Genomic DNA, 21,272 nt, shown 5'->3' on the forward strand with positions numbered 1-21,272 from the left:
GCTGGCACATTCACGTGAGCACTGCAGTGGTCCACAAGAAACAACACCTTGCGGTTTGAAGAAGCAAACTTGCGGTCCAATTTGGTTATCCAGCTCTTGAAGATTTCGGCCGTTGTCCACACTTTTTTGTTTGACTCATAGTCCACAGGCAGCGTCTTTACGCCTTTAAAACATCGCAGCTTGGCGGCTTTTTCGATCACAAGTAGGCGACATCGTTCCGTGCCAGTCATGTTTGCCGCGATCAGTACCGACACCCTCTTCTTGCTGCGTTTGCCCCCAGCACAGTTGTCGTCCTTGAATGTCAGGGTCTTCCATGGTAGAAGCTGATACAAGAGTGCAGTCTCATCTGAGTTGAAGATGTCTTCTAGCTTGCATTCGCCGAGATATTCACGCAACTTTTCATCCTTCCACGTGGCACATGTTTCCTGGTAAACGCACGCTTCTTCACCACACATGCTCTTAAAAATCAGGTCATGGCGATCCCGTACTTCCATGCAATGTCTTGTTTGGCGGCACCTCCCTTCTCAACTTCCTTGACAACCTTGATTTTCGTTGCCAGGTCGAGCGTGCTATAAGAGCCACGGCTATCAACGGTGCGACTACGTACAGTCAATTCTGACGCGTAGGATCACCCGTGGAACAACCTAGCCTACAAGCTGCCCATATAATGCAACAAAGGTGCTCGACCAACACACGCCTCGACACGCTGCAAGCCTAGTCTCGCATAATCTCGCCACTGCCAGTATGCAGCGCTGTGCGCACCTATGGCACTCACGTGGCCTCCGCGATCAACTCCGGCCACGTGCAGCAGCCACTTCATCTCCCGCTGGAGCTGGTCGTGGAGGCCACGGCAGTCTTAGCAATGAATAATCACGCCGCTCCAAGAAGGGTGGCATGTGGATGGCTGCAATGGCGATGACACCAATGCGGAGCACGGAGCTGTTGTAGCATTTGAAAAACTGCACTTTCTACCAAAGAATAACGGTCACCTCGAGGATCTCAGCTGAAAATGAACTTCCAATTGAACAGTATTATTGGATGAGGACTTCGAATTATCAAGTGATTTCTTCCATAGGATTACATGCAAAACTGATGGGACCAGCACTTCACTTCTAATTAGTCGAAAATTCCAATTAAGCGGCTTCAAGTTGTCAGGAGTTGACTGTATGAGGTGCTTAAAATGTTTCACATTTTTTTGGCGGTGCTAGAATTGTAAGATACAAAAGTGAATGAATGTAAAAATGATTAATCTCTCACCCTGGAATGCTCAGAAGGGACGGAGGTTTTCCTCAGAATGGCACGTATCCACGCCTGCTGCAGCACTTTATTTTGCAGGAACTTGGAACACATGAACCTTTGGTCCCGCCTTGTAGTTACCTCGACACCTAGGCACACAACACTTGTTCTTCATTTTTGCTTTAATGTTGAAGCATCGTTACAGCACTCGTGCAGAGTAGGAATAGACGGCAGCTAAATAAGCCTTGAATGCACCGGGGCGCTCAAGAAGAAGGCGACTGTGCATGCACCTGCATGACCCACATGCAGTCGCTTCCCGGCACTCCCGTCTAGGAATTCAAGGAAGTGCAGACCAGTTTCTCACGCCCCGTTGCGGTTTCCACGGGGGAGCCACGTCGCTACACTGGCCTCATCCTCGTGACGTTGTTGTGACGTTGACTCAGAGTGCAGAGACCGTCATTCTAGAGGGTGTTGGCTGTAGTGATGCCACGTCATTGTTTGGAGCGGGGGACGGCAGAAAGTTAGGTGGGCGGATGAGATTAAGAAGTTCGCGGAGACACGGTGGCGGCAACTGACAAAGGACAGGGTTAATTGGAGAGACATGGGAGAGGCCTTTGCCCTGCAGGGGGTGTAGTCAGGCTGATGATGATGTTTGGAGCGGGGAGAGTCGCTGGAGCGCCTTCTCTTCCCATTCCCGGTGGTGCACACGTGGTTTCATGACTCTGGTGTGCTTGTCGCTGGTGCAGGGTACAAGGGGGATACGCTGGTATCCCACAGGGTTCAATAGACATGGCTTTAAAATGTTGGCTCGTGTGATGCTACCATCATTGAATTAAAGGACAGGATCCAATCTGCCATCCTTAGGGTCTGAAGACTGACATACACGTTCTCTGGCACGTGTTCCCAAGCAGCGTGGTTAAATGACTCATTTGCATTTTGAGTTTGCCAATGAAGGCACTTTTCCGGGAGCTCAGCCTGCGATAACTGCCCATACACAAGTTTGATCGCCTCCAAGACAGATGCATACAAACTCTCCTTGTGGACAAACGATTTGCTCTCTGACTGATTTCTGTATAAGGCACACCATGTACCGGGCCCCTTTGGGCAAAGTCCATGGCGTGGATCATTGTCTGTGATTGATAAGTGGAAGTAGGTTGCCCAAGCAGCCTTTCGCATTTCGTCTAAGATTCATACATTCCTTCTGAGGGCCAACCCATAGTATGTCTGGAGCTTGTCTATGACTGCATCAGTCAGCCGGCCTCGGCCAGAGGGGCTCTTTCCATCAGAGAGTTTTCCTGCTTTGTTCCCTTTCTTTAGCCTCGGTAATCTTGTGCCCACTCTTTTTTGGGCGTGCTGTATGCGCTCCAGCTTCGATATTTCGACAGAATCACCGTACAGCTTTCGTGCCTTCAAAGCCATAAAATTATGCCTTGCTGTCATCGTCCCCACGGTATTTGACGTCTCTGATGCCATGAAATTCCTCACTCCAGTCGAAAATGTCCAGTGCTCGTATGACTTCCATTCCACTGCTGGTGCCTTGGTAATTGCTTTGGCGCACCTCTCTGTGCCGGGGGGGGGTCACTGTGTACACCCTTGATGCTGTACTCTGAGCAGCACATAACCTCCACATTCAGCACTTTCCCACAGTCTAAGCTAGTCACAGCGCCCGTCTATGTGTCTTTCTTCTGTCCTCATCCAAGTTCGCGCTGTTATTCAGAAAAATGTCGTACCAACTCGCCCAGGCTTCCGCTCTAGTCACAGACACTACACCATTCTTGGAAGTGTGGACCTGCTTTTAGCCAGCTTCCATCCAGAGCAACCGCGATGTCCTTGTCCTCCTCATTCAGCTGCACGCCTCGTCAGCTGCCCTTTTCATTGACTCCTTGGCAGCAACCCCAATGTGACCTAGGAGCTCTTGATTGTATTTCGCAAACTTTGTCAGCGGTTTAGGAAGGTTTAGCATGGCGCAGAGTAAATTTCCTGCAGCCGTTCTCGTCCTGAATATTGGCTTCACCTTCGCTGTCATCTTGAGAGTTCCCAACCACATCATTCGTGATCGATTCCACTGTCATCTCCTTGGTCACAAGGACATAGGATAGGCAATTGTTCAGCTCGACTCCCTCTGGAATGGCATCGTCGCTGCGAAGACACTGCCAAGTCTCTTCAAGCACTTCTTCCAGCGCGGGCAAATCCAAGTCCGCCTCAGGACAAGCTGCTTCGGCTGCTTTGAAGCCTGCTTTCCGAAAGCAGTTCTCGAAAATCTTCTTTTGGGTTGCATTCCAGGTGCGGATAACATTTCGAGGGCCTGAAAACAAGTCCTCTTTAGTGGGGCGTTCCAGTGTCAGGTCAAGCAGAAGCTTGTCAGTCTAGTCTAGTAATGGCGCATACAACAGAAACCGTTCATTCAAGAGCCTAAGCAGTGGTCGCAGTGAATTTGTGAATTTGTCTTCTTGCACTAGGTTGTTGTTGTCAGCCACATGTAGGTTTGTGAAAAGGGCTTCAAAGTCGGTCGCGCCTCATTGAGTTATAGGTGTGGTAATAATAATAATAATAATGTTTATATCCATCATAACAGAGATGATGGAGGTGGGGAGAAAAAAAGTGAGGACGCTTGACTGAGTTCTCACCACCTCTCAGGCAGCGGCATACAGCAAGAAACATTGCACTCTGCACATACTGCACACATGCAGCAGAAAAAACAAAAAGGAAAGTACAACAAAAGAATTAACAACACGTAATAAAACATTAACGCACATAGGAAAGCAAAAATAACGCATAATGCAAGGCTTCATTCCAAAAGTGGTGTTCGTGCTGCTTATGAATAAGAATGAGTGTAATTACGTGCTTTCAATTATAAAATCTCATACGGTGGAAAATGGAATATGAAGGACATCAATGTTTGAGTGAATAAATATGTTTAAAAGTAGCGGGAGACGGTAATCAAGCATTTGGTGTCCGTAATTTGTTTGTGTTAACAGGTATAGACCAGTGTGGTTTGTGACGTTGTTGGTATGGAGTCTGGAAATGCTGAAGGGAGGCTAAGTGGGTAATTGTGTTTAAGTAGGCTTTTTGTTCAGTTATGTAAGACTTAATTAACGTGTAATTATAGATTTTCTGGACGTTTGCAATGCTGAATGTGGTAAACAAGTGCCTGGTTGTGTGCCCGTAGGGTAACCCATATATTATTCTAAGCATCTTTTTTTCCAGTACTGACAGTTTCTGTAGGTTTGTGTTTGTTGTGGTGGCCCATATTAGTGTGCAGTAATTCAAGTGAGAGCAGAATAAGGCGCGGTACAAAATTATTTTCACCGTTTGTGGCAATAATAAATTCCTGTGGCGGTAAACAAGTTGTTGTAAACAAGATGAAGTTGTATAAAAAATGATTTCTCATGAAGTTATCGGTAGATTTTTTTAGAGACAATGGAGAGTGCAGGGCTTGGGTGTTGAGCTCTAAAGATAATAAATATTTTGAATCCTGAAAACTTTTTTGAGGCACCTAGTGGTCCGGAGCCAAGGAGATCTGAGCCCCCACCATGGCAAGCAGATTTGTGGTGCTGAAAAGGACCGTTAGGTGCAACGCTCGACAGCGTGTTGCCCTGTGCCGCTGGGGAAAGTCCAGGACTGTAATCTTCAGTTCCTCCCGTTTTGTGGTAACTTGTTAGAGAGTCTCTTTCTTATTAGAGCTCTTTAGCTGAGCTCCGTTTGCCTTGCCCAAACGCAGGACATCTTTTTCTAGGCTTCGGCGAACAAGGCAGCCACTAGGAGCATAGCCTAGGCTTGCAGTGATGGATTTATTAGTTGCCCTCCTTCCTTGGTTGTAGATGGCAACAGCCTCAGCAGCAGCCCACTTCATACTTTCCATCGAAGCATTCCCATTCTTTGGAGCTTGTGTCCAAATGAGAGAGTGTAGGCTCTCATTCGCATTCTGCGTCTTTCCTTCACTGCACCGTGCCAACAGGTTCTCCGCTGAGCCTTGCAAACACTGGCTCCAGAGCAGCCCCAACACTCTTGTGGGGAGGTGGAAGTTCACCATTGGCCAAGGCTTTGTTGAACTCGCACCAAGAGTCAGCACCCTCGGGTACTTGGAGTGGTCCGGGACATCATCTGTAGAAGTCAGGTTCAGATGTGTAGCTCCCACTGCCTTGTTCATGCCTGGAATGTCATTACTATTGCTCCTCAGGGCATAGCCATAGTAGTTGGTGATCTTCTTGATCTTTTCCTGCATCAGCTTGCCTCTTCCGCCACTAGAACCAGGTTCCTCAGAGCAGTCCCCATTCGCTTATGAACGTGGTTGATTCAATCCTTCTTGTCAGTGTTTACGAATCCGTACACTTCTGCTTCTGGCAAAGCGTGAAAAGTCCGGCTGTCTCCATCATAAGGACGGTCGTGTAGCGCAGACCATGCTTCGCCACGGATCTCTGAAATATGGTCTGCGCAACCTCCACTTCCATGCGGCCAGAGTTACAATCGATGTTTCGCTGGCACTCGTGGGTGGCGAGCCAGTCACTGTACCCTTCGTCTTGTGGCTGTGGTCCCAAGGCACATCCGAGACGAAAGTTCGAGTAAACAATGTGGTTGATCACGAGACCAGTGTACAGCTCAACAATGGAGCCCACACTGATGTGAGAGCTACGACCTCGGGTCATCCACGAACCATCAAAAATAATGTCAGTGTTCCCAACTGGATTCAAGAAGTCTCTGTACAGATCCTTGATGACTGCCACACGGCAGCCTCACTTGCGGTAACTGTACTCTCGCAGGCTTTCACAAAAGTTTTCAGGTGACCCTGAAAGGTCTTGGGGTGCAGACCTCGATGTGACAGGTTCATACAGGCGCAAAAGTCTGCAAGGGCAGTCCCGCCTTTGCCCATGGTCTGCATTCACTTCATGGCCCTCATGTTGACTTTGAAGGGAGTGATGTTGACAGTTCCACTTACTCGTGCAGAAGAAAACTGCTTCTTCTTGAAGTTGTAGCTGCCGCAGACGAGTTGGAGCTTTACAGCTAAGCCGTGCTGCTTGTCTGTTGCCTTGCTCAAAGTCAGACTTGCTGCGCCGCAGGTTCCACACTTCGCTTGCGCGAAAAAGTTGTTTAAAACTGTCATGTCCACAATCACCAACTCGGTACCAGGATCACCGGTCTGGCACTCCGCGCTGACGCCAAGAAGTTCAAACTTGAGCTGGGTCGCTGACTTTTCCCGACAGAGTGGACTTTGTGTGCGCTGATCGCTCAACAAGCTGCGCCTGCTCCGCCGCAGAGTATCACGTGGAATCAACACGAACTGTACCATGATCTGGGATGCAGTTCGGGCTGGAACTTGGTCCCGCGGTGTCGTCGGCGAGCAACGTGGTTGACGTTTCCGGCCAGCTCCTCCTTTATACTTTCTGTGCTTGGGAAAAGAAGAGGTGAACAATGGAAGCTGGCCGTTGAGGCTAGTGTGGCCTTTCGCCGCTACACGCCGCCACTGGAGTAGGATCACCGTCGCGCCGTTGTTCATTGAAACGCAGACTGTTTGCAGCTGTTCTGTTGTTGAGTTTTCGACTGCATTCATGTTGTTTCAAGTACAGTCAAAACTTCTTTTAAAATGGAGCTCGGAAGCACTTGTCGCTGAGGTTAACCGGCCCATTTTAGTCGTGTCGTTTGCGGCTATGGCTGTGCAATGCGCTTGCGTGTCGTCTGCTGCGCTGATATGACAGCATGCGCCTGCTTAAATCCAATGCGTGGAAAATTGTTTTGTCACCTTTAAGTTCGCTTGTCTGAGGGTCTTTGTTTGAAAGCAGTGTTTTGCAGCAGCTAATACTGAAATCTTGGGGGCGGAAAGAGCTCCGTTGCTTGCCGTTGCGTACTCATGTAGCAGACGACACGCAAGCTGGAAGGGCATGTGCTAAGTAGCACGTAAAGCCGTTGCACTGCTTCCAAAGCGATACCTGATCCTGTGTTTCCTTCGTGAAGTTTTTGAGAGTTGCCATTGTTGCCAGCGAAGCCACAGCTGGCGCCAGAAAATCTGGAGCTGTGCCATGTGGTTTCATCATTTGATCTGTCGCGCACTTCCTGCAGCACTGGTGTCTTGAGTCGCAGTGTTGACGCTCAACTTTTTACGCGCGTACTATAAACGCTCAACTTGAGCGTTTATGGTACACGCGTAAAATGCACCCCGCTGTCAGTGCCATCAGTTATGTAATGTGAGGCGCTGCACCATTTGCCTGCAGATAACACTGCTCAGATGTAGAGGGTCATGTATTCAATATCAGTGCATTGTAAGTCAAAACTTACTCCTGCTAGAAAAAAAAAAGCATTTATCGTGGAGGCTAACTCCCACATGGCAGTAAAGCGTATGCCACTCTCACAGTTTCGTGTACTTTCGCGAAAGGAGCTTTTTTGCAAGATGTTTAACTGCGTCGTGCTTGTCAGTGACACTGAATACGTAGTTGCAGAGGAGCGGCCTCAGGAAACGAACCGATATAAGATTCATAAGCTTAAGCCTGTGCTCGTTGCTGCCATCGCTCTTGCACTTCAGCAACTTTGGAGCACACAGAGCTGGGACAGCGTGCTGTGCTAATGTAGTACGAGGCTTTTGCAAGGTCTGATCTTCCTGCAGGGTGCAGTCAGCAAAAGCTCCTAATGTGTCGAGAACGAAGAGAAGTTGATCTGATGGGTAAAGCAGCCCGCCACGGTCTTGGCTGCGGGTGAACTGAAGGAGTGGCTGGTTGCTAACCAGCTTCGTACACAAAGTAAGGCAGTTCTTGCTATCCATATGCTCGCTGAAAACTCGTGCAGTGTAACCGCCCACATAAGCGGTAGCTGAGATCTGAAGCTATAACAGGTGCTGTGGCAAAATTGTGGTGGTAAGCCTCTGAAGCACCAATCTTGCTCTCGACAGCTTCAGCGCTGCTTGCATAGTCAATGTCGGAGGAGGCCTTGGAGCTGAAGTAGAAGTTGGTTGTGCAGAAGAAAGGACATCAGCAGGTATGAGTCTTGACATCGAAGCACATTCTTTGTGGGCAATATTGGATGCTGAATTAGACGCAGCGATCCCAGTCTTCAGTAGCTTTCCGAGACCTGACAGTGCAGCTCGAACATCCAGCATGTCGTTACACCCGGATGACATTCGCAAACTACCAAACAGGGATCCAATTGGATCGCTGTTGAATATTCAGGTGAGAATGAAAAAGAACTTCTCTTCTGTCAGCAGATATTTGACACATGCTACTGTGGAATAGTTAGTGATCAGAATCGCCTGATACCTTTCATCTGTGAGAAGTTCACGGGCATGCACACATCTTTTTTTAGCCCTTCTAAATACATAGGGAAAATGACTTCAAGCAGCGGATCAGCAATGTCGTCGGAATTGACGAGCATCCGAAAATTGATGGTGTATGTGCTGCGTCGTGTTGCTGATATCGTGAACACGAGCCATTGATAAGCGTTCTTCATGAACGTAATTGTTGGGCCTGCAGCCGAAAATGACACGGCACAAGTGCGCCCAGCCTGATCCTTGAGGTGCTCCAAGGCAGCGGTGACACTCAGAGACACGAGCTCTTGCCACGCTCATCTTTTCTATGTTGGTCGGATAGACATGCTTCCTGCTGAAAATACCGAAGAGGCTTTACAAACAAGTCTTGCTTCAGTATCCTAATTACTTCATTCTGAAATACAGAAACTGCCACCGCGTGGTGTTCTAGACAATGAGAAATAAAGCTGAAAGATTTTACAGAAATTTCTGTGTCTTCGTAGCCAGGAAAGTAAATTACAACAGGGTGTACTGAGGCCCGAGTATTCACCCAGTGATAGAATTGGGGAGCGTCTTGCACAACGAAGCTATAATTTTCGGCGAAGTCCATGAGGACTATCGCCTCATGTGTCCCTATCTTCCGTTTCAGCTCCCGTAAATAGCGCGCCTGCTGTTTGCTTTCAAAGTGGTGGGCCTCCAGCTCCTTAAGCATATCTAAGAATTTGTCACAGAGCTGGTCTGGTGTGAGTAGAATTGTCTCAAGTTGTCAACGCACTCCGTCAATCCGCTGTCGCACTTGGACTGTTCGCTCCGAGTCGAGAACTGGAGCGCTGCGGAGCAAAGTATCTGCACAGCTGGTTCCCGGACATTTGGCACACGTACCAAGCATGCACTCCTCTTCACCCAGTTCACATACAGCAGTGTCTAGAAGTTCTTCAACACTTTCCTTTAAGCCCGCAGCCTGAAGCATTAGCTTGAAATTTTGCTGCTGCATGCACACATAAACTGTGTGAGTGCCGCTCCCTCCAGCTAAGACACAATGTGAAGGTCTAAGACTCGCAACTGTCCAGAAGCCACACCTTAAGTCAGAACTTTTTTCCGCTCCTCATACATTTCCTTCAGATTTAGCAGCAAGAGGCTCTTCTGACGACCCTTTAGCACGTCCTTCTTTCCTGGAAGACAGTACGAAATAGCTTCATCTTTATGAAAATTGATGATGGACGCTTTGACCTCTTCACTCACCGCGCGGCCTCTACGCTTTGGTGGGGTGCCTAATACGTCGGCTTCTGTTCTCATGTTCAGAGCTTGGTGTGCCTGCCATTTGGAGGCCCCGATAAAGTCCATTATCTTTTGCTGAGACCAAGACGAGGGAGCCAATTCGCGGTAGTTCTTTCTGTGTTTGAAGAATGGGTTAGAACACCACTTAGATGCAGTCAGCGATGAATGTTTCTTAAGGAAAACAAATCAAAAGCAGCTGCTCTATAGTTTCATGCATTTCCGCGAAAGAGGCTTCTGGCTGAATGGCTTGTACAAGTCATTTTTGTCCGTTACTGCACTGGCATAGTTCACCAGCAGTGACCTGATGAACCTGGTGGTCGTGAGTTCAGCCAAAGTTTCGTGGTGTCCTCTATCATTTACAGGACACTCCAGGAGGCGTGATCTGGAGAGAGCTGGCACTGCTGCCTCTGTCAGGGTTTTCAGTGGCTTCTGAAGTTGTGGCAAGATGCTTCCACAAATAACCGCAGTGTGTCTAAAATGCACAGCAGCTTGATCCGACGGATAAAGTAGTCCACCTCTGTCCTGCAGCCGAGTAAACGGTTGAAGTGGCTGGTTAGTGGGTGGCTTTGTAGTCAGTGCACAGCATTTCTGACAGTCTATATGCTCATTCACTACACGAGCCACGCACCCACCTACATACACCGTAGCAGACAACTGCAACGTAGGGGGAGCTGCAGGTACACTCTGCGCATTTAAGCGCCCCAATACTTGCACAGCTGCCGCTGGTAGCTCATCAGTGCTCTCGGATGCCTGTGGCGTTGCAGCCATAAGCGCTTTGCTGTGCTCCTCATCTTCTTGACGATGCAGCACATTGCTGTATTCTGAAGCCGCTGCTGTGCCAGACCTCAAGATTTTCTGCAGTCCCGACAGTACCGAGCGCACGCCCAGTTGATCATTGCAGCCCAGTGACCGCCTCAAAGTTCCAAATAAAGACTCAACAGGGTCACTACTGAATTTTTTAGTGAGAACAAAAAAGAAATTCTGCTGAACTAGTAAGTAGCGAATGCAGGCAGCAGTTGAATATGTTGTCAGCACGAGGGCATTTGTTTCAGGTGTCGAAAAGTCACGTGAATATTTATCGATATACAATGGGAAGGTAACCTCTGGCCATTCCAGCCTGTTATTGTTTGGATCAGCGAAGTGCCTGACATCAGGGAACCTTTGCTCAATATGTTGCTGCTTGTTGCTGGTGTTATCTCTTTCGCTACCACGGGAAAAAGGGCAGTTTTTACTAGGTGGAAGGAAATATTTTTTGGCGGCTAGACACTAATGCCTTATTTACATTGCCATAGTTGCTTATGCGCCATAAAACCCCATATAACTAACTTATTTACATTGTTTGGTATCAAAATGTAGCTAAAAGAATGTTCTATTCAATAACATGAACATTGCACTGATATTTATTGCACAAAATAATGAAAAAAGTTTATAATGTAAAATTTTATACAATGAGGACATCGTTCTGCTTGAAAAAGGAGCACAACTTTAAAAATATGAAGAGCGAGAAAATTTGAAGATATACATTCTATAGCATGCTACGTCATAAAAAGATAACACAATTTTCACAGGTTATTGCCGAAAACTTCTTCCTGCAAAAAAAAAAAAAAAAAAAGAGCGTGGGTGTGTGGCGTGCCATTCACCGAAGCAGTCCCTCGTTGGGATGAAGCCCAGATAGACACTGCATGGCTCACAAAAAACTGCTGTCTTTCTTTCGACTCTCTCTTTTTCATAGCAGAGCTTGCAGTTGCGCCGCTTTTTTTGCACCTGGGGCTTGTGTTCTGACTTCTTTGGAGGAGGTGGAGCGTGAACATGTTTTTCATCCATCCCAAAAATCTGGTTGACCAGCTCAATTCGGAATGCGAGCTGGTCATAAGCAGTCTTCCTGGAAAGCTCCTCTATCTCGAGATGATGTTCCTTGTGTTCTTGAAAGATGATGAAGCTGTTGACGACAGCAATGTCTATGGAGTGAAAAAACAGCGTCTTCCACCACCTGACACACTTCATCAAAACATTATATGAAGCAATGAGCTGATCAGACTTGTCCACACCGAGCATGCCCTTATTATAGTCCTCTATCAAGAGCGGCTTTTTGGTGGGGATCTTCGTCCACTGGTCGCCTCTCTTCACTTTTCGGGTTGCAGTGACGTGACTGTTGGCAGTGTGTGCTGTGCTCATCATGTTCACTGCACGCCGGTCTTTCCACTGCAGATACAGCACATCATGGCACCGCAGCCAGTGAATGTCCCCTCTGGTTGCTCTTTTTTCCCAAGTCGTGTCCTTCAACTGGGAGGAAATCCGCGGCGATCTTTGCGGGTGGTTCCGCAAGAGAGAGTTTTCCTCTCAAGAAGATGTTCGAAGAGGGAGGTAGACGTGTAAAAGTTGTCAAGATAGATAATGTAGCCTTGATCCAAATATCCATCACACAGGCGTGTCACAACGTCATAGGCCAGTTCTTTTGAGCTGTGTGTTTCTCGCTTCCCAGTGTACACACTGAATTGCACAGTGTAACCTGTGCTGGAGTCGGCAAGGACCCACAGCTTGTACCCCCATTTGACCCCCTTGTCACGCATATACTGCCGAAATACTGATCGTCCTTTCGATTTGACCATTCGTTCGTCCACGCACAAATTTCGGTATGGTTGAAAATGCTGACGTGACGTGTCGTTCATATGCTGCAGTAGATGTGCGATCCTGTGCAGCTTGCCATCGCGGACGGGGTCAGTCTTCTCCGGGTCCATGACACTGAGAAAAGCAAGGAACACAAAAAATCGACTCCTGGGCATAATTTTGGAGGAATGAGGCCCGAAAATAGTTCAGAGGTGTTCCAGTATAGATGAAGGCGAGGCAGTTCCACAATTCCCATGTAGATCAGGACACCTATGCACTGCATCACTTCATCGGGACCGAAATTTTTCCATGAGCCGTCCTTTTCTGCGTATGTCTGCCTCTCTAAAATATGCATCCATGCATATTTGTTTGTGTGCTCGCAGATCATGTTGATCAGGTCCGCGGTGAAGAAGAGTTGGAAGACATCGATGGCCCGCACGAAGCGCCGTGCGCTACTCCGGACCGCACCGCCAACTTCGACTCCCGGGTTTCTTTTCGGAAAAAACTGTATGCGCTTCACAGCTGCTGGCAAGGAATCACGTCCGTATGACGTTGAGGCCCTGAAAATAAATTATATATTTGTGAGTACATGCTCCGCCACTCATAACTATTTATTAGTAATCGAAATGTGCGCAGCACGTAGAGCCGACACTCACCCGCTGGATGTTCCGGCCGGACTTGACGCATCCTCGTCATCGGTGCTGAAATCTGATGTGTCCACATCTTCTTCAGGTTCACTACTGCTGATTGCATCCGCAAAATCGACTCCTGAAACGCTCGATTGGCCACCAACACGATGTCTTCGAGGAGCGTCAGTGCGCGAAGTCGACGCCATGATCGAAGCACTCGCCCGTCAATCCGAAACTTTTTGCGGCGCGGGGAGAAGCGCCGCAAAGCGAAAAACCAACAAAACATAGCGGGTCACGTTGTCTGTTTCCTTTTTTCTAACCTAGATGGTGCTAGGCGCCCGCAAACCGCGCGAGTGCGCGAGAATTTGAACTCGAAATGCGTCGATCAAATTGATCGATTTCAATGGGCGCGGTAGCGAAAGAGTTATGCAGCAGGAACCAACGATAGATGTTTTTCATGAACACTACCATTCGTCCCGCGTACCCAAACGAAGGATGGCAACTGTGTCCTGCTTGTTCTTTTAAAAATTCGATGGCAGATGTAATGTCAGGTGGAAGCACCTCCACAGCTCGCCTCATGTTCACTTTTTCAGTGTTGTTGGGAAACGCATGCTTCCTAGTTAAATTCCTCACTGGCTTGACAATCCATTCCTTTTGCATTTCATAGAGCTTCTTCAAGTGAGAAGGTCATGCCTCTTCCTTGTTTCCAAGGTCCCGAGCAAGGATCTGCGAGCGAATGTACTTCAAAGTGTGTGACAATGGTCGAAGCTTAAAAAAAGCAGCCTCTCTGGATCGCATGAATGCTCTATCCTTTAGGTGAGGAATCCACCGCAGAGTTCTCATGTAGCACTGACGTTTACTTTGTGGTTGTCGCTGACAAGGCGCACCACCTTGAAGCCGGCCTCCTCAACCTTGTCCAGAACATGATGCATCAGTTTTGACAATTGCATGCCGTTCAGTCCTTCTGTGAAGAAATATAACACAGGTATCCTGTATGAGGTGGACAGGCCATTAATGATGAAACAAAGCCAAGAATTCGCCAGTACAGACTTGCTATCAGTGTCACTGGCTACACCCATGTCTACATGGCCAACAAAGCAACCTTGCTGCTTATTGTATTGCAGTGAATTTAAGCGCACAAGAACACGCACACGAGAAGAGGAAACACACAGGACAGGCGCCTGTCCTGTGTGTTTCCTCTTCTTGTGTGCATGTTCTTGTGCGCTTAAAATCATTTCAAAATAAGCTATGCACCATCTAGCCCAAACAGAAGTTTTGTTGTTGGTCAGATGTTTAGGGGAGTCCCCCAAGGTGGAGTAGATTCACTTCCCACTTCGAGTTATTGATCAATTCGCTCTCGCCCCACCATAAGCTTGCCGTCCCGGTTAGCTCAGTTGCTAGAGCGACTGCTCCCGGGTGGTCCCGGGTTCGAACCCCGGACCAGGACGAGTTTTTCTTTAACTACGAAGTTTCTGAGAAAGCTGTATAGCTTTCCTTTGTAGCCGTATGGCTGTGCTCGGGTGGATGTCAGTGAGTAATTACTCCCTTATAAGTTTTGTTGTATTGCAACTTTGCTTTAATCCTCATTCCATTGACAGTCAGGGAGCAAACTCTGTGGAGAGTTAAGCTTCTACAGCTCAGATTTTAGTCGAGTTTCTACAAGGCCACTGAAGCCTCTCTCTCGAGAGGTGTTCCCAATGAAGTTTTGAAGTGTGTTTTTGCTTGGCAGCTTCAGGAGTCTTTCTTTCCTGATGTGTTCATGCGCCTTGGTGGAAAGGTGCCTAAACACGATGCAATTGCATACTACATCTTCCGGCCGCATTGGTATCTTTCGCTTGTAGCCCTTAATTTGGTTTAGTAGGAGTATTGCACCAATATCCTTCTCATTTGCCTGTTCCTTGATGTATGCAATATCGCCGAATCCAGAGTCTTCTTTTGAGTCTATAGCGCCGGCAGTTCGGGCAGTTCGGAACTAGAAGCCTGCCACGCTGGTCGTCTCTCTCTGGTGCTCCGCTGCGACCCCGCAAAATCCTCAACAGTGGTGACTCCGGCCTAAGACATGACCGACCCCAGCAACCTACCGCCCTCAGGCGACCTTCCGCCTGACGCTACCTTGCGCCCACGGGACGTTGCAGTCTCAGCTCCACGGCCTGTCACTGGCACAACCTTCTTGCAGCCACCCACAGCCGACCATGCCCACACGCACATCACCACTGGCCAACCGCTCCGGACTGTCGATCCCGCTTCACCAAAGCACCTGACATTGAGCCCAGCAACTTGCTCCGCAATCGTCACAGGTGTCACCGTCGTGTCCACGGTCCCACCACAGCTGCTGTCAGTCCATGCAGCCGTTTCGGCCGCTCCTGTGCTTGTGACCGCGTACACGGCGCGTCAGATCCCCATCGACATCAGCTCCAACGTTCCAACACCGACGACACTTGTGTCCGCGGGCAGCACTACAGTCGGTGACGGCCCGACCATGGCCTTCCCTGCCCCCATGTCCTTTGTCAACTCGGCACCCAGCATCATTCGCCCGTTGCGAAGCAGCCAGGCTCGTCCACCTGAGCCCGCGCACTCCACCCGACGGCTCTTCCCGGCACCTGACATGAACTTACCGGACTCTCCATCTCTGGCTACTCCATCTTTGCCCCGCCGGCGCGCAAATTTCGCCGTTCCGTCTAGGCGGGGGGCCCTATAGCGTTCGGCGACGCTATAAAGCGCCGGCGCTGAGATCGGCGTTCCAGCGCGCGCTAGAAGAAAATAAAGATGGACAGCACGTGCTCTGGGCGCACGCCCGGCACGGGCAGTTCGGAACTAGAAGCCTGCCACGCTGGTCGTCTCTCTCTGGTGCTCCGCTGCGACCCCGCAAAATCCTCAACAAGTCTTTTGAGCTCCGTTTTGTATTTTGTAACTGTGGTGCGGAGCCTCTCTGTTTGCTTTTTCAAGTCTGTCGCCTTTCTCTTCCATTTTACTCTTTCCACAGCCAGAAGGTTGGCAGATCTGAAGTCAGCGCTTGTTGTTTTGTCAGCAGGTTGTTGCATGTATGGCGGGTAGCTGGCAAAAACAGAAGGCACAACACCCTTCTTCAGATGGCGCTGTTTGTCCTTTAAAAAGTCCGAGTCTGTGAAATGTTTACTGCACGCCCTCGAATAGTTTGAGGTGCAGTTCGGGGCCCAGTCATCCCTTCTTATCTTTTGTAACCACTGTTCGCGTAGCGAAGCTTCGGCAGGAATCTCGTGGAAGGAGACACCAGGTTTCTTCATGTGTGTAATGGTAAACAAATCACACTGAAGCAACGCACGAGGAGAGCAGACCTAATTATTAAGTCACAATATCTTATACACCTGTCACACGGGCATTTCGAAGGCCCTCGAACCGATAGTCTATCGACTCGAAGGCGATCGAGCGCTGCTACACGGCCAGTTTGAATGGCCATCGAGTCAATAGTCTATCGAGTCGACGGAGCAGCCCGGAACTCTATCGAGATTTCAAGGGCCTTTGAGCGTTGCCCAAGGTTGCTAGCATTGCTTCGAACGACAACAAACATGGCGGCGCCCTTCAAAGCCGGACCTCTCGCTTCGGACTGAATTCTCGTTGTTGCTGCCCTTTTTCTGTCCGTACACTGGTCATAAATGGGGCACCGGTCTTTTGCTCCGTCTCATCTTGCCTACAAGAAAACGTATAAGTGATAAATTTGCTTTATTTTTTATTTAGAGTGACGATTCTGCCGCTGCTAGGCCTAAGAGAGTCGGTTTGTTGACAGTAATGGTTCCCGTTTTGACAACCAGATGGCGCCACTAGAGGCCGAGTTTATTTTTGCGTCTCTGCTAGCATACGCTGAACTAAATGTGGGAATGCGCCTGCGTTTAGCGTATGTAAGCGTGCATACGCTCGTGGTACGTAGACAGCATAGATTTATGCTCTTTTCTCACTGTATCTGCGTACGCCGCGAGCGGCGACGTGATGCGCACAGCGAGAAGCAGCAGCGGCGCGGCCGTTCCAACTCACCCGGGCGTCAACAGATAACAGGTCCTAGTTTTTGCGGCGAGCGAATCTGCTTCGCTTGCCGGATTTTTGAACAAGTGTGAACGCGCCTTATGACTGCAAAAAAGTGTATTTCAACATTTAGTCAAGTTTCGTCAATATATTTTTGTTATTTGCGCGGAACCGAACATAGCGATTGTGGCGCCACACGAGCTTGGCGTAAGACGCGAGAACGATTTCAATGGCCATTGAGATTTGCCGTGTAGCAGCACCACAACTCCCTCGAGTTCGATGGCGATCGAAAATCTCGAAGGCCCTCAACTCGATGGCCATTGAAACTGGCCGTGTGACAGGGGTATTAATGTCATACATGAAAAACAATTCGTTCTAAAGAATAAGAATAGGTGGGAGGACCGGTTGAAGCAATAAAGTTATACTGAACTGAACTGAATAACTTAACGTGACCTGGCTGGGCGCTATACTCACGCTCTCTAGTCACACGAGGATGTGAACGTGGATTCGTTGCTGAAGACCACTGTTTGCCACTTTCTGGCCATCCAACTTTGATGGTCTTGTGCAAAAGCAAGCCGCCTCTGTTTGTTTAATTCGGGAAGTAAAGGCTTTTGAGCGGCCGATCGGCTGTTTAGGCCAGCAGCGTTTAGTCGACGGCTGACGGTGGTAGCCTTGGAAGCATTCAGGTTCAAGCTCTTGGGGATTTTTTGCAGAGGCACGAGGATTGTCTGCAGCAGCTGCAAAAATCCACAAATCTTCTTCCTTAGTTGTAATCCTTGGTGGACGCCCCCGAGAGGCATCTTTGATGCGCCCTTCTTCTGTAAAATTCTGTTCATTGTTTTTATCGGACGACTTGTTGTCTCAGCAATCTCTCTCTGAGTGTAATTTCGAAAACTGAGGTGCACAATCTTCATCCTTTCGTTCTCTGGTGCACGGGCCATTGAAAAAGCCTAATAACTTAGAAGAATGGCTGTATCACAAGACTCCCGAATGAGTAGAAAGAAACGACCGCCAACTATCTTGAACAGTACAGAGTTCAGAAATGCCGCTTGCCCTTGCAAAGAATAATGCCTCCCCGTATGACGAAAGCAATGAGATGACATCTGCTATTTTGTTTTAAGGAACGCTGAGTCACTGCCGCCTTCATCAGTCTCACCGATTTCGGCATGCTGCCAATAAACACGGCATTTACCTATTCTCTTTACGCTTCTATGCGTGCGAAATATGCATTGTCATCGGGGCTGTCGTGAACAAGGCCAATTCTGGAGCACGACGATTGTATTTCCTCACCGGCAGCTACATGCTGTCCGGGGCAGTCAACTGCGGTCAAGAGGCAGCACTTTCAGAGGATATTCTGTAGACATGATTCCATAATATTAATTAATTTTGTTGTGTCTGATATATGGCTGTATGGCGTGACCGCCTCTCGGCAGCCACTTCGAAGATTTCTTATTTTGTCTGTAGCACCATATGAGTTTTCGAACCAAGGGGGTGCTAACCCCAAGGCTCTGCTTTTGCCCCCACAGGTTGTTTGGGACCTGGGCCAGTGTGGGGACTTCACACCCAGGATCCCCATCCTGCTCTTTATCCCCAATTGCCTGGGTTACCAGCCGACACCTGGATGTATGTCTGGAGGCGAACAGGGCATCAGGGCTGTTGGAATTGACCCTGGGGCGGAGATGTGCTCCGCCGCCAGCCAGGTTTTACCTTCAGTGATTCTCTTTCGCACTCCAAATAATAGTGCGCCAAGTTTGTCTTCATCGCGCTGCATTTTTAGAACTGAACGATATCAGTACTGCGGTCTAGGAAAAGAAAATGTATAAATGAAGCCTGCTGCGAAGGGCAGTTTATACAAGAGCATTACTGCCAGTGAAGGCTCAGAGGTTGGCCCGGCAAAACCTTTCTTTTGGTCTATAAGCTCAGTTGCTACAAAAAACGATGAGAGCCGGGGCCCTGCCCTTGTAATCCACCTGCTTTTCGACCGAGCGGAGCGCACCCAAGCCATAGCAGACGACGCGGCGAGACTCTGCCCCTCAGCCGTAAGTGCATGCGCGAGCTTCCCAGCGGCGCGCGATTCCAGAGCTCGCCGCATCACAAAGCCGCGTGCTCCGAATTTCCCTCTAACTAGAAGCAGCCTGTACACTTCCTTGCATTTCCGCTTCTGTTGTAAGCCATTGCAGTACAATGAAAGGTCGAATTATGACAAAAAAAACTTTATTTTGACCTAGAATCCCTCAGCTCAGTTTTATAACTTTTTTACAAGTTTTTCCTGGCGTGAAAAATGCTTAAAGGGACACTGAGGAGAAATTGAAGTTGGCTTGTATCGACAGAATACCAGCTCCTGATTACAAAAACGCCACTCATACTGAGAACAAAGCTCTTGTAACGTAGAAAAGAGCAAGAACCAAAATACAGGTATCGCCGCCACAGGCCAAACTCGCAAGTACAAGTGTGATGACGTCATAGGACAAAGCAGTGTTGCTAGAACCAATGGTTCTAGCAACTCTAGGACCCGAGAAACCACAAATCACTGAGGCGCAGCCAATGCATGCGCAAATCTCCTTGACGTCGCCAGATGGCGCCACGTGCCCGGCAGCTACGCGCGCGCCTGAAGCATCGGGACCAATCAGCGCCTGCTCACTGGCGTTAGGGGGGCTCCCGGTATTCCGGTAACAAGGTACACGGTATGCTAAAGGTGTCTATTTGCGAGAACTTCGTTGACGACTTCGAGAACGAGATCCATCGTAACGCTGGCAAAACGACAGTGCAAACGTAAGCGAAGCGACTATAGAGACGGCCGCAATAACCGATAGATGCCTTCAACGTGCGGCCGGCGGTAGCTTTCTTTTCGGCTGCTGCTAGGCCGCACTTCTGGCCGCTAGAAATCACGGAGTCTGCGTTACGTCATGTTCACGTCATGTTTCACGTCACTTAGTCCTGTGTCGTCATAGGAGAATCCCAAGTTTGAATCAGAGCGGCGGGAAAAACTTTTTCAACTTCGAATCCAAATTTCTTAGAAATAAATGCATCTTTCGCTGCCGGCAAAGTGGCAACAAAGCTATGACATGCCGAACTATCGGGTTTTGCTATAAAAAAAATATTAATAGTGCTCTCCTCACTGTCCCTTTAAAGCATTCGGGCATGTGTAGTGTGACTCCGCACTTCTCGCACTTCCACCAGCTCTTTTTTTTTCTTTTTTTTCCCTTTTGCCTTGCACATTTGGCATTGCCTTGAGGGATTTTGCTTCACGGGATTCGGCAGAATCTGGTGTGGAAAACGAGCCCATTCTGCAGCCTCCAGGCACATATTAGATGGTCCTGCAGTCTTAGTCGACGATAGCAGATAGCTGCTGTTTCCTCGATGATTTGCTCGGCAAGGCGGATTTTCCAATCCGTATCCTTTTTCCCAGATTTCTTTGCTTTCAGTATGTAGACATTGTACACTGCTATGTCATGGATATAATAGAAATTTTCTTATGTCCTTTGGCGTACCATGCATAATGAAAAAATGCCAACTACTGGTCTTGACGGTTGCCGCCTCCCATCCCCTTGTTCTGTTGTACTATAACTTGTGATTTCAGCACTGGCTCATTAAAGATTCAGGCAGGAGCCACTGAGCAATTCACAAAGCTTGCAAAACTTGATTCCAAAACAAGCACTCTTCGATGGATTGAATTGGCAGGCGTCCATGGAAGTTCATCAAGCTCTCATCGACAGCGAGGTGCTTCGCAGAAGAATATGCACTTTTGGAGGATTTCAGGATATGCCATATTTACTCGCATAATTAAGCCATAAATTAAGGCTTCAAAAAGGGGGTGCGCAAATTACGCGAAAATTTCGCAAACGTGCCTTAAAAATTCACCCACAAAAGGATATAACGCGCAGTATATGTCTAAAAAAGTGAGGCATCATATACAACCAAAACACTTTTCTTTATTAAGTGCACATAGTTTGCTAGTCGGAGTTGTTGCTGGAAACACTGGATTCCGAGCCATGGCTGACATCATAGTGGCCGTCGTCTCCATCATCGCTGGCGTCTCAAATAGCGTCATCCTCGGTTCCGTCAAACGCATTTGACAGTCCAGTTTTTTTGAAGCTGTGCTCCGCAATGTGAGAGACCCTGTCCCACGCTGCCAGTATCCATTCACAGACCGTCTCCAAAGGAGGCCTCTTCATTCTTCCAGTCGGAGTGAGACCATGTTCTCCGCTGGCCATCCACTCGACGTACAACTTCAGCACGTTGTCTTTAAATGGCTTGTTAATGGAGACATCCAACAGCTGCAGGACTGATGTTTGGCT

The 21,272-nt window shown here is 48.6% G+C and overlaps 2 protein-coding genes and 1 pseudogene across 2 annotated transcripts in view; 1 reads left to right on the top strand and 2 right to left on the bottom strand.

Moving 5' to 3' along the window:
* The window catches only part of LOC149333532 (uncharacterized), a 119,331-nt gene that overhangs the window by 29,372 nt on the left and 68,687 nt on the right, over window positions 1-21,272 (top strand). The gene's annotated exons all lie outside the window — the stretch shown is intronic.
* LOC149333534 (uncharacterized) lies at window positions 1,871-5,882 on the bottom strand (annotated as a pseudogene).
* On the bottom strand, window positions 12,305-13,231 carry LOC149333535 (uncharacterized). The gene is made up of 3 exons (XM_089558709.1): window positions 13,006-13,231; window positions 12,731-12,909; window positions 12,305-12,484 (listed from the first exon to the last, which is right to left on the bottom strand). The coding sequence occupies exons 1-3, from the start codon at window positions 13,182-13,184 to the stop codon at window positions 12,408-12,410; spliced, it is 435 nt and encodes a 144-aa protein (XP_089414835.1). The 5' UTR covers window positions 13,185-13,231; the 3' UTR covers window positions 12,305-12,407.

This window comes from Amblyomma mixtum, chromosome 8 (assembly GCF_055824585.1).
Source record: "Amblyomma mixtum isolate Tamu chromosome 8, ASM5582458v1, whole genome shotgun sequence".
Classification (NCBI taxonomy): domain Eukaryota; kingdom Metazoa; phylum Arthropoda; class Arachnida; order Ixodida; family Ixodidae; genus Amblyomma; species Amblyomma mixtum.

Coding starts and splice junctions, on each gene's coding strand:
- LOC149333535 (XM_089558709.1), bottom strand. CDS start 13,184: ATGGCGTCGACTTCGCGCACTGACGCTCCTCGAAGACATCGTGTTGGT. Junction 12,910..13,005: donor CCGGCCGGAACATCCAGCGG/GTGAGTGTCGGC, acceptor ATTTATTTTCAG/GGCCTCAACGTCATACGGAC. Junction 12,485..12,730: donor GGACCTGATCAACATGATCT/GCGAGCACACAA, acceptor TGCTTTTCTCAG/TGTCATGGACCCGGAGAAGA.